The sequence below is a fragment of the Gigantopelta aegis genome, chromosome 9, assembly GCF_016097555.1.
Source record: "Gigantopelta aegis isolate Gae_Host chromosome 9, Gae_host_genome, whole genome shotgun sequence".
Lineage (NCBI taxonomy): Eukaryota > Metazoa > Mollusca > Gastropoda > Neomphalida > Peltospiridae > Gigantopelta > Gigantopelta aegis.
Window position 1 is genome coordinate 10,657,570 of NC_054707.1, and position 13,886 is coordinate 10,671,455.

The 13,886-nt window shown below is 36.0% G+C and overlaps 1 protein-coding gene across 3 annotated transcripts in view; it reads left to right on the forward strand.

Annotated features, from left to right (window-relative positions):
• Positions 1-5,271: 5,271 nt before the first annotated feature.
• LOC121380557 (PAN2-PAN3 deadenylation complex catalytic subunit Pan2-like) overlaps positions 5,272-13,886 on the forward strand; it is a 45,454-nt gene continuing 36,839 nt past the window's right edge. For all 3 annotated transcript variants that reach the window (XM_041509423.1, XM_041509424.1, XM_041509425.1), the window contains exons 1-5: positions 5,272-5,545; positions 6,831-7,110; positions 11,607-11,776; positions 12,513-12,636; positions 13,054-13,131. In XM_041509423.1, the coding sequence (XP_041365357.1) occupies positions 6,847-7,110; positions 11,607-11,776; positions 12,513-12,636; positions 13,054-13,131 (636 nt within the window). In that variant the 5' untranslated portion in view covers positions 5,272-5,545; positions 6,831-6,846. The remainder of the gene's footprint in view (positions 5,546-6,830; positions 7,111-11,606; positions 11,777-12,512; positions 12,637-13,053; positions 13,132-13,886) is intronic.

Here is a 13,886-nt window from a genome sequence, read left to right on the forward strand (position 1 = left end):
CTGGTGACATTTAACTGTTTTTTGGCGTGTCTGAAACGCATCCATTTTTGTGCAGACTGACACATGCGTGGAAACAAATCAACTACGGGTTCCTGGTGTACTCGGAGTGAAATTGGACTCTTCGGACACGATGACACGAGGAGGGAAGACAATAATTTGAGATATTGGCATTTTTAAAATAATAATAAAAACTGTTTAAATTCAGCAGTCCATCCTATTCTTCTTGGTCGGTGGGCCCATTGGGCTATTTCTCGTTCCAGCCAGTGCACCACGACTGGTATATCAAAGGCCGTGGTATGTCTGTCGGATGGTGCATATAAAAAATCCCTTGCTGCTAATCGAAAAGAGTAGCCCATGAAGTGGCGACAGCAGGTTTTCTCTCTCAATATATGTGTGGTCCTTAACCATAAGTCCGACGCCATATAAATAAAATAAAATGTGTTGAGTGCGTCGTTAAATAAAACAGTTCCTTCCTATCCTTCTAAGGTGATCACTTCTTGAACCGTGGTTCCAAACCGCAAGCAGATCTGGGGGTTATGGTATTGACTACCAGATCGACAATTGGTCTTTTTCGGATAACCGAAAAAAACCAAAACAGGTAAAGCGCCATGAAAGTTAAACTTAATCAGTAACAGTACATAATAAAACAAAGTAAAGTTTGTTTTCTTTAATGACACTACTAAAGCACATTGATTTATTAATCATCGGCTATTGGATGTCAAACATTTGGTAACTCTGTCTTAAGTTAGAGAGGAAACCTGCCACATGGTTTCCACTGGTAGCTAGGGATCGTTTATATGCACCACCCCACAGACAGAATAGCACATACCACGGCACTTGACCTGTCGTGGTGCACTGACTAAAACGAGAAATAGTACAATAGGCCTTCCGACTGGGATCGATCCCAAACCGATCGCACTTCTAAGAAAAGGGTCATGAGTTTGCTGCTGTTGTAAAATGCTTTTAACTGACTAATTATTTATTTTTTAATGACTACTATTTGACGCATTTAACACATGTTTCTTCTTTAGAATATCAGTTTCTACATGATGTTTCTGATTGTCCTAGTATTTGTAACAGTCCAAACTGGATTTTTCCTCACAATTTCGCATGTATATATTATATATTAGGAAGTAGAATAAAGCTTAAGCCAGTACTCAAACATTAGAACTACCAGGGTATATATACAGATACTGATAGTCTAAGCAAAATGTATTCTATATAAAACATTTAGTTCTTAAAAGGGTATCATTAGTACGAAGAAAGGAAATGTTTTTATTTAACGACGCACTCAACACATTTTATTTACGGTTATATGGCGTCGGACATATGGTTAAGGACCACACAGATATTGAAGGAGAAAACCCGCTGTCGCCACTTCATGGGCTACACTTTTCGATTAGCAGCAAGGGATCTTTTTATATGCACCATCCCATAGACAGGCTAGTACATACCTCGGCCTTTGATACCAGTCGTGGTGCACTGGCTGGAGAGAGAAATAGCCCAATGGTCCCATTGACAGGGATCGACAGGTATAAACAGTTAAACATAATGGTCAATACATATACTGCATTCTAAGATGTCAGTATTTCATAGTCCTACAAATGCAGTCAGTATTACAAGAGTTATAGCCCTCTTTGCCTACGTAGGGCGGGGTGTAGCCCGGTGGTAAAGCACACGCCTAATGCGCGGTCGGTCTCGGATCGATCTCAGTTGGTGAGCCCATTGGGTTACTATTTCTCGTTTCAGCCAGTGCACTAGGCTACAAGTGGTATTTCAAAGGCCCTGGTATGTGCTATCCTGACTGTGCACATAAAAGATCCCTTGCCACTAGTGGGAATGACTATAAGACTATATTTAAAAATTACCACATGTAGAACATGTAGGAAAGTGCATATTATAACAGAGTGTTTGCTTGTATGGAAAAATGTGACGGGTTTCCTCTGAGATTATATACTGAACAAAAAAAGACACTTCCGATTTATACATATAGTATTTGTTGTGTTAAAGAATTCATTGTGTAATAAAATTATATAGGTAGTATTAGCCTTGAGCTGTATTATCAGAATTCATGAATTTTATAGATTATTTTTGCACTGTTAAAAGCTTCAAAATTTGTAAAAAAATTAACGTTTTTTACATTGTAGCATTTTTAGTATGCCAAGAATACCCAATAATTTACGTGAACGGGCGATTGGCATGCTTGATGCTGGCATGTCGACAGAAGACGTTGCAAGGCATGTTGGGAGTTCTAGTCGAACGATACGAAATCTTCGCGTAAGATTTCGAACGACAGGAAGCACCAACGACTTGCCACGTCGTGGACGTCCGCGTGTTACAACGCGTGGTCAAGACCGCTATATCATGAACACGCATTTGCGCAATCGATTCCAAACTGCCACTGCTACTGCTGTTAACACACCTGGGCTTCATAATAACCGAATCAGTGGGCAAACTGTTCGTAATCGTCTGCGGGAGAACGGTTTACATGCACGACGTCCTTACGTCGGATGCGTTTTAACGCAACGTCATCGTCTAAATCGTCTTAATTGGGCACGTGTACACACTCGTTGGATACGGCGACGCTGGAATACCGTTCTTTTTTCGGATGAATCCAGATTTTCTTTACAATGTGGTGATGGCAGGGTGCGCGTCTACCGTAGGAGAAATGAACGCTATGCTGACTGTTGTGTTCTTGAACGAGATCGTTTCGGGGGTGGGGGTTGTGTCATGGTCTGGGCAGCCATTGCCTATGGTTATCGTTCACCACTAGTCGTCATTGATGGCAATTTAAATGCTCAACGTTACCGCGATGACATTCTCGCTCATCACGTCATTCCTCTGTTCCATAACAACGCCAACATCTCGATTTTTCAGCATGATAATGCCACCTCTCATACAGCTAGAAACACTGTAAATTTTCTTAGGACAAATAACATTGATTTCATTGATGACTGGCCCGCTAAAAGTCCTGATCTCAACCCCATCGAGCATGTCTGGGATAGTCTGAACAGACGACTGAAGCGTCGTCCCAACCCACCCGCTAACGTCAACGAACTTCGTCAAGCGCTCATTCAGGAATGGAACAATATTCCACAGGCAGAAATCAACACTTTAGTCAATTCTAAGCGCCTGCGATGCACTGCAGTGGTCAATTCAAGAGGTGGTCATACCCGTTATTAAGTGGGTGGGGTTTTTTTTAACCCCTACCACACTTGGTCAAAATTTCTCCCAGTTTCTGTTAACCTATGGCCATGATTTTTGCACCAAACGATGCATCATGGAACACTCTTTAAACGCATATATAACAATTATTCCCCCGGTTTGTTTTCATCAAGTTATGTTCAAGCAAAGTTAGCGGAAGTTTCTTATTTTGTTCAGTATATGTCAGACTTGTATGCATCCAATAGCCGATGATTAAATAATCAATGTGCACTAGTGAAGTCGTTATACAAAACAAACTTTAACGAAATATGTTAGACATCCAGTAGCTAATGATTAAGAAATCTAGTGTAGCTGTTACCGATGTGTTGTATGAAGGGAAAACACGAACAACTCGGGTGGGATATGAAGATCCCTTGTTTCAGATATCACTACATGTATAACAGACATATACACACAAACAAAGACCCTGAAATAACAAAAAGGGAATACTAAAAATCACATACATATATATAGAAATCTCAGTTATAATAAGTCTTAACATTAATTATATACTTCACATTCAGAATTAACCTATATACTAGCCTGTGTTATCACACGGACCTTTTAAGCATATAAAGAGAATATCTTATCCAACCACGTATCCATACATTAAATTCAATACATCATTGAATTTAAGGAATCATAAAATAACTTAGAAATCACTGATTACACATAAACACTATTTAATACATTGAATGTCCTATTCTCAAGAAACACTATAAAATCACTTATAACATATTTCATAAATACAAAGCTAAATAAACCATAGCCTGTCTACAAATAGTTTACCTACCGACTGTGGGTCGGGTCTTTACAGAAGCATAATGCTGGTTGTTACCTACATGATTGTGGCACCTAATAATAAAATAAAGTCCATTAAGTACACATAAATCCATACGTGTACACATACTAATTAAACAACTATCTCATAAGAACTTAGTTATTATGTTACTTTATTAAATACTGTAAATTAGATATTATAATCATTTATGATAGAAAATATAGACTTTAACCTATTCTACTAGCTATTCTATAAATATAACGTAACCATTTAATAAAAAGCTAATCAAGCTAAGTCACAATGTTATATTTAACATAACTACAATATTATTACTATATTGTTAATCACTAAATCTCCTAATCTCATTTCTTGATTAAAATAAGTAATTAAAACAGGTAGTTACGGTGTAAATCATGTACAATATGTATTTACCTTTAAAATTCTTTGTGAATGTTAGTTGCTGTGAATAAAAGCTTGTCTTCTCATAAAGTGGTCTGTTCTCCTTGAATATCATAAAAGTTTCTGCCCAGGAGAACACAGAAAAAATTACACTGGGCTTGCACGAACTGAGTTGTCAGTGAGCACAACCCAAGCCCAGAAAACCAGAGAAAGTAGGAAAACAAAGAAGCCTGCACATGTATAACCTGACAGAATAAAACTATGTGAACAGTGTTTTAAAATAGTATGTGTGTAGTGAATGTAGTTTAAAACACCCGGCTACATAGCGCCATAAATCTTGTTTCCACAAACAGGACATACGACGGCCTTTGTCCAACTGTGGTGCACTGGTTGGGATGAGAAAAAACCCAATCAGCTGAATGGATCCACCGAGGTGGTTCGATCCTCCGACGCAAACATCTTGAATGCGAACTCAACCGACTGAGCTAAATCCCGCCCGAGAGAGAGTGACAGAGAGAGAGAGAGAGAGAGAGAGAGAGAGAGAGAGAGAGAGAGAGAGAGAGAGAGAGAGAGAGAGAGAGAGAGAGAGAGAGAGAGAGAGAGAGAGAGAGAGAGAGAGAGAGAGAGAGAGAGAGAGAGAGAGACAGAGACAGAGACAGACAGACAGACAGACAGACAGACAGACAGAGTGAGAATATTCTTAGTATGATTTTTCGTTTTTAACAGGGGGTTCGGTCCCATCCCCAACACACCCAACGTGCCTTCATGGAACAGTACAATATGTATGGTTGATTTTGTTTAGCTTAGGTTGATTTGGGTTAGTGTCTGCTTTATAGGTATTTAATCCGACCGGATCGAGTAATCTCCCTTGCAAAATATTCTCTTGAGCAAAAGCAAATTTTGGTATTGTTGTTTTAGGACCACTTTGTGTTAGTTTTTCAGCGTGGCAAATGAAATTGTTGACATATTTGGAGACATGACCAGTGTCTTGCATACTTATACAACGCTGACAATTTTTTTTAATTGCATTCCGTGATCCGTGCATGACTTAAAAGACGATTTTTAATCAAGTGCGTGGGTCGCGCAGTTGGTCAGTGTTCACAGACGATCTCGGACGTTGGTGTTTTCATAGCCGCTTGACGAAGATTAAAATTTGTAAAGGCAAGGAATCTGTCGCAGTACTAGATGGTGGTGGTCATAATTTATTTTCCATTGTTAATTAAAAACATCACTACAACTCCGTAACTTAAACTTTGTTTAAAATGTTTGGCCTGCTTGTACCGCAGTGGACCCTTGTCCGAATACTTTGCCGTTTGAGAGCCAGACGGACATTTAAACAGTTATAATCACTTTCCGCCATCAGACATAAGTCTATAATACAAATGCAGGATAATCAATCTATGTTTTATTATTATTATATTTTTTGGGAAAAATAATAAATTAAACTATTTAAAGAAATAGTATTCACTAACCAATTTTCAATTGACTAGAAATATTGTTAATCAAGATTTTAAAAACCAAATGTTTCCTGTTTGGTGTTAGCAGACATCATAATAGTACATTGTTATCATCAATCCTCAATTTATTATGGGAACCCCTGATTTTAATCAGAGGCTGTGCCCCCAGTTAGCGTGTTTGAACCCTCGGGATATAAGCATGTTAATACCTACAAAACGATCAATACCAAACAAACAAAATCCTCAATCCTAATTTTAATCAGAGGCTGGGCCCACAAATTATTTATGCCTGCCTATCAACCAACAAACACACAAACTCATGTTCCCCCTTCCCCTCTGCCCCTTAATACCTTTCAAACAAAACATGCGTGCATGGCAAGAACAAAAAAAAAAAAAACTAAAGAAAATCACCTGATATCATCTTTCAGGGCTAGCTCTGGATGATCAGAAAATTTCGCCAAATTATTTCATTAAAACCGAAACATATCCCAGTTTCTAATGTTCGCAAATGAGAAATGTATTTTTAAAGATTTGCTGTTACTACTACAAATAAATAAACTTGGGAAAGCCTATATATGACCTGCATTTATAAAAAGTTTCCAAGCTAGGTTTACTAACACCTGGATCCTGTTTGTTTTAGTCATTTTGATTGTACATTATAAATTTATATAAACATGATCAGGTTTTTATCAGCTGTGTTTCTATACTCTGATAATCGACACACTTCGTTATCATTCCTCAAAGGCTATGACGTTTTTTAATAAAACCCTGATGATGTAAACCAATTTCTTCCTCTCTCTATTATTCTTAACAGATACAGCTGCTGCTGTAGTACTTATTTAATCATTGGAAATAAATGATAAATACTGAAAAAGACATGCAATGGATATTTTTGTAACCTTCTTCTTCTTTTTTTCGTTCTTCAGATGGATTAGATATTGAACAAAATTTGAAATTTGAATATGTTTAATAAATTTTGTTTTCTTCAGCTGAAGTCCAACAACAATGGATTATTCAAGGATGGGCGGTGGCCACGGTAACTACCCCCCAGGTGCGATGCATGGGGATATGTTACAGCACCAGCAGCATGGAATGATGGGAGACGGGTTCGCACAGCAGCAGCAGCACATGGGACATATGTACGGGGACGGTGGCGGGACAGACTTTTCCCAGCATGCCAGTGTCCTCATGGACGGAGGGGGGCACTTCGGGGTGTCCACCCTGACGTTCGACACTCGACAAGAACTTGTCTGGGTTGGAAATACAGGGGTATGACTAATTTGTCCCTTTTCTTATTGTCTTACCTTTACAAAGCAAAACAAAAAGGCGAGATATAGGTAATACTGTAATTATTTTCCAACGACAACGTCAACTTTTGTGTTAGCTTTACATTTAGATACATTTTTCACAAACTGTAAGTCCTAGATCAATGAAACTTGGTTTATATTTGCACCTATGGACGTGCACGAAAAAAGTTATAGGTAGGCAAGCCGTTTGATTCCCTGGGATTCTTGCTATATTGCTTAAAATTACTGGGCTGAATTTACAAAGCCTGTTTTTGTTTTACTTTCATGTAATCAAGTAGATAACCACTGACTATAGTAATAAAGCAATGTAGAAAGACAGGAAGGGGTGAACAGTAGAAGAATCTTAGGCCATCTCATATGACAGTTGGGATGTTCGAACCAGACTACTATCCTTAGGGGAATATGCACTAGTTTGAGAACGTGATGTATCTATAAAAGAGAAAACACTCCCAAGTTTTCTCCAATGTAAAATATTTTCAGCTATTAATTTTATTTTTAGTATTAAAATATTTCATACGGATCATTCTGTTCATTTGTTACCGGTACTTACATAACTAAGTTTATACAAACTGCCTATCAGTTACTTACTGGACCATTATCATGTAAACAAAATAATTGCAAACTTCAGGATCTTTGGAATTTTATTCACAAAGTATATGTAATAACATGAACATTTTCTTCAAAAGAATGAGGAACTAGGTATTCTTCCCAACGTAATGGTATTTTTTTGTTTTTCACTGCTAGAACTGATATTTAGTGCACTACATGGTATTATATTATACTGTTTTCAACCTACCATATTTTTCACTACTTTTTTTACTGTGAATTGCATGGTGCGGTTTATAAAACCGTGCGCTTTATTTATGAATTTTACGGTAACCGCTGTGCGTATAAACCGCACTTTTGTTTTCATTTTCACGGGGCACAATATTTCACGCGAACCGCCGTTCTGTTTGTGTGTCGGTTACGCAAAGTTAAATTTACGCGAACCGCAAACTGGTTACGTCATGACCTGTAAACATTCAGTAATTAAAACTTGCAAACTTCATGATTACAGGATGTTTATTCACGCAGACATACTACTAGTATTTCGACAAATGTTTTAAGCTGAATTTTAGATAGTTGGTGCGCAGCAAATCAGTAAACGTTAAATTTCAAGAGTTGTAATTTGCAACCAGTCTAAAGTAAATGTTCAGTATAGAGTTGAGCCAAAAGTTTTAAAGCAATGTGCTCAGACCGCTGGGGACGGCTAAATGATCTGCTGCTATTTTATCTCTAAAGGAATATATGTAGACATAACATTGGATTGCCTATAATTTTAAATATGTTAATTTTTCACAGGGGGAGGCCCCCTGAATATCCCCGCTTGGGCACGCCTTTGGCATGCGTAATGCTAAGAAAAATTTCGGCAACGCCCCTGTATTTTGTTTCAGTACTGGGACTGATATTCAGTTCTTTTATACTATTGTTAACTTTAGCAAGCATTAAAGACATTTTTTTTCGTAAAATGTTTTCTTTTGTATTTGTTTTAACTTTATGTTTCAGCTAAAAACTATGTATTTAAAATATAATTTCAACATAATTTTGAGGTAACCCATGGGTTACGCAAATATAATTCACGTAACCGAACAATTGGTTACCTAGGTAAAAAAAACCCATGTCAACCGACTTCCGGTTCTCGCAGATTTTGAAATATTGTCCCCTGTTTTCATAATAATAATATAGCATACCAAATGACTGGGACTGAAGTATTACGATGGAATGGCTCTTTATTAATAGTCTAGTCAGGCTAGAAATAATACAACGTGTGTATTGTTATACTTACGATGTCAAAAATAGACTCAACCGCGAAGTTTCTTAGTTTGATTTCTGTTACATTTATTGTTAGTAGTGCGTCAGATGTGTTTGGTGTTTTAAAATGAAGTCACTCGCCTCATAGTAATGTTGTTATAGTTTGTAGCAAAAACACCCGGTATGCATATTTAGTACTCCAGATAAAAAGCCAGTGGCAGCCTAAACAATGTCATGTGACACCATTACAATGTCATGGCCATTTACGGCCAATGGCAAAAGCCGGACCTTAACAATGACATCAAAACAGTTTCTTAATATTTTTAATGCCTCTGTTTGTTACTTGTTTGTAATTTTTAATTAATATATCAGAATTTAAGTTCGGTACGAAGCTTGCGAATTAAAATCACATAATCGGAGTACCTGTAATGTTTGTATTACCTGTCAACATTCCCAATCTAATTAGCCCTGTGCGGCTAATTTATACAGAGCATAACGTTTTTGTATTTCATTATATTACATGTAATTATATATATATATTATAAATATATAATTCTGAGCAAGTATTATTTTAAAAAGGCCATCGTTTAAAAGTTATAAAAACAATGTTGAAACTGTAAACGATCGACAGGACTGTGCTTAGTTTCGGTTCACTGCCACTGGTTTACATATTGAGCTTGACCCAACCTCGTTTGAATATGTGATTTTTGCACACGGCACATTAATTAGGTTACAGTGAAACACGTGTAATCGAGTGAGTACTAGTAATTTTTTAATTGTGCACTTTTTTGGTTCATGCTTTGTAATCATACTGAAACAAATCAAATGTTATCATGTATTTTTTTTCTTTGCAACTAATGCAAGATTACGAGAATGCATCACCAAGTTCTTTTTAATATTGTCATAAAAATAGCGATGTTTGTCAACAGTGTGTTTTGTTTACGAAACTTACGATTAGGAGAAATAAAACTGAAAGCCACAATCGGCAATTATTTATTGTTTGAATTTAAGGGAGAATGGATCTCTTTATTATTATTAAATACAAACAATAATTAACTGTAATTAAGTTTGTGGCTTTATTTTAACAGCGGCTTATTTAAAGGTGCAGTTTATGTACGGACGAAGGTCGGAACTTGGTCTAAAAACAAGGGGTGCGGTTTATACATCAGTGCGTGTAATAGACCGGAAAATACGGTAATCACTTTACCAAACTGTTCAGTAGTGATTAGCAATAGAATATTTTATTTTATATATTACTTTGATTCCTCTTAATGTATTACTTGGACATAATATATCATTAAAATGTAAAGTCTTCAATATAAGTTTGATGTTTCCAATAAGTTAATCCATCAATCATGGAAAGTCAGTCCATTTGTGACTGTTGATTTCCAAACCTGGAAAGTCGTTAAATTTTGATTTGGGTCATGCAAAGTTTTGAAAAATGATGATATCTTGAAAATAGTTTTTTGGGGGGATTTAAAATACCATGAGATCTGAGCAATTATCATAAGAATATTGTCGTAATGGGTTATATTATGTTGATGGTTGCAGAAAAGTTATTATAATAATAGATTATGTTCATGGATGCAGAAAAACGCTTTAAAATTGTTAAAGAATTCACCAGTTATACCTGTAATAAGTGATTAAAAGTCACTTGCTCTGTTCGCATATGGGTTATGTAACTTTAAAATCACGCAGACTGCCAATCAGACACATGGTGAACTATTACGTTCTAAAATTAAAAGCACAGTTAGTAGTCAAACTGAAAATCTGTCTATTTTTTAATACATTTGGACCATCGGTATAGCACAGATCCGTAGTCCTAATGTTTTAGGATTACATAACTCACCAGGGTTTGTGACAGAGGGTACTAAGGGTAAAATTGTGTACTCTAAAATCTTGATATATATTTTTATTATTTTTTGAAAGTTTATAGTAAGAGAATTGCTGTTTAAAATGTATCAAAGTACTGGAAATGCATTGTTAAATATCAAAAGATTTCAAACTCATAACCACCTAGATGGGACATTTATTGTGTGGTTTGTTTTTATTACATACCCTCAATTTATTTTCTGGCAGAAAGCTGCTCACCAGTTACGTCAATATAATTAACATAACTGAACAATCAGTTACCTACATAAAACCATGTGAACCAAATGCTGGTTACTTAAGGTATTGAATTATTGTGCCCTGTATTTGGTTATTGATAACAGTGGATGAAGCTTAATTCAATACATCTGGTAGAACTGGGCAGTATACCGTATATACCATTCAGTATTCGTACCATGTTAATGCCAATTTACCATACCGAGCAAATTTCAAAATACTGAAATTCCGGTACTGAAACATATTTTCTGCCATTTAGTAAAGCACTAACTATATATATATATGACATATGCAAAATGGGTTCAGTATAAATCCGACAAGAGCCCTATGTGTGGAATTTTATGTAGATGAAATTAGCAGGTGAGCCTTAACTCAGGCATGCATTTAAAGCTGAGTATATCGAAAATTCTGCTGAATATTGGCATTGGTATTGTGTTAATACCGAATTCCGTACCGATACTGAGATAAAGCGCCCCAAAAATACCAATACCGAACCTTAAGTTTCAATACTGCCCAGCTCTACAGCTTGCACTGAATTACATTAGTGTTATTGTTTTGTAGGGCCATGTTACGTCATACTATGGAATCGACATGCAGAAGTACACATCGTTTCAAGTACATGCTACAAATGACATTCGTCAGATTCTTCCGCTGGACAGTGGGATTCTATTCCTCACCAAGAACAGTCTGAGGTTGTCCATCAGGAGAGGGCTGTCCATTCTCAACTATCAGTAAGTAGCACTAACCAAAACACTCATTTATTCTCAACTATCAGTAAGTAGCACTAACCAAAGCACTTTCATTTATTCTCAACTATCGGTAAGTAGCACTAACCAAAACACTTAGTCATGCTCAGCCATCAGTAAGTAGCATTTACCAAAACACTTTTAGTCATTCTCAACTATTAATAAGTAGCACAAACCAAAACACATATAACCATGCTCAACTATCAGTAAGTAGCACTAACCACACCACTTTCAGCTATGCTCAACTATCAAGAAGTAGCACTAAGCAATATATTTTTAACCATCAATCACTCTAAACATAACTTTCAGCCATGTTCAACTATCAGTAATGAATGTAACACTAACTGAAACCTTTTAATTATGAATATAGTAATATATATATTTTTGGGGTGTGTGTCTCTGTAGAGGTTCATGTGTTAATATTTCGGCATGTATCTGTAGAGGTTCATGTGTTAATATTTTGGCATGTATCTGTAGAGGTTCATGTGTTAATATTTTTGGCATGTATCTGTAGAGGTTCATGTGTTAATATTTTTGGTATGTGTCTGTACAGGTTCATGTGTTAATATTTTGGCATGTTTCCTCTAAAAAAAAACACCCAAAAAACTGTCAGAATGACCACATGTTTAACGTCCAATAGTCGATGATAAGATAAATAATCAATGTGCTCTAGTGGCGTCGTTAAATAAAACAAACTTTACTTTACTTTTTGTATCTGTAGAGGTCAGGAGAGTATGCAGGACATGCAGTGTATGATGATGACCGGTCCAAGTGCCGTACTCATGGGAGGTCACCAGGCCAAGGCCGTTGAATTTGACCTCACTAAAGGTCAAGAAATGAACCAGGTAGGTCATCATTTAAACTTCAGAAAATGAATTACATAAATATTTTAGATATTAGATTTACTGTTCTTTATTCAAACAAATGTACAATTTACCCTAGAACTCGTTATTTTAATAATTTTAGAAATAAGCCTTAACCGTGACTGATAAAACCAATTATTATATAAATTTGAGTTTAATGGTACCGTAGCTAATTTAAAAATGTAGGTGCATTCCTGACATTAATTCATATTTAGGAAAGTAAATGTTACCTGTAATACTTACCTGTATTTGTATCTTGTAATGTCAATCTTTTCTAAAATCTGTTCATTTTAGCAAATATTTGGTTAATGTAATTTTTATTTTCATATTGTTAGGTAGTTTGGCATACCCTAGAAATTGTGGTCACAAAATTAAAATATTGTTTTGTTTGTATTTTAGTTTGATATTGGTGAGCCTGGCTGTGCTATTTTTCGACAATCTGCAAGGTTCATCTGCGCTGGGGATACAAGTGGAAAGGTGTGGTGTTATTTTTTATTTATTAGACGAACTTTTAATAAATGTCAAAACTAAATATTATATACAGGGTGGGTTGGTGTTTTCTTTGTTGCAAACATATTTTATTGTACAAAGAACAAAAGAATTGGGCATAAGTTTGATAACTTATGAGGCCCTCTTCTTTATTCATACAGTGTACTTGGCGACCTATATTACATAGCTGTAAATATACATGTAAATGACATGTATACATTCAAGGATAACCAGTGGAAGGAAATGTATTATATATGTGGGGGTTTTTGTTTTGCTTTATACAAGATTTCGCAATGAACTGAAATTTTGTTAATAGTTTTATCATGTACTTTTACAGATCAGGTTTGACTTTAATGGCAATTTACCAATTTTTTTACATACCAGTAGCTATGGCCCTTGAACATTTTGTTGTACCCAGTAGAGGACACTTATTGCTTTAGCAGTACTTTCAGAATGCTTGTTTATTATTTCGATACACTGTTGATAAATGTAAAATATAAATATTAGGTGGACTGAGGTGGTTGGGTTGTTTTGTTTGTTGGGTTGTTGGTTTTTTGGGGTTGTTTTTTTTGCTTCATACAGGTTTGAGTGAAATGAGTTACTTCTGCCTGAATAGTTTCAATTCCATTGTTAAATGTAGTAGGTGTGTGTTGGCAAGATTGTTCTTACTGCAGGGATGTGACAGTACACGGAAATACGCTTTTCCATTTCGTCTAAAAATGCAAAAACATGATGTTCAATAC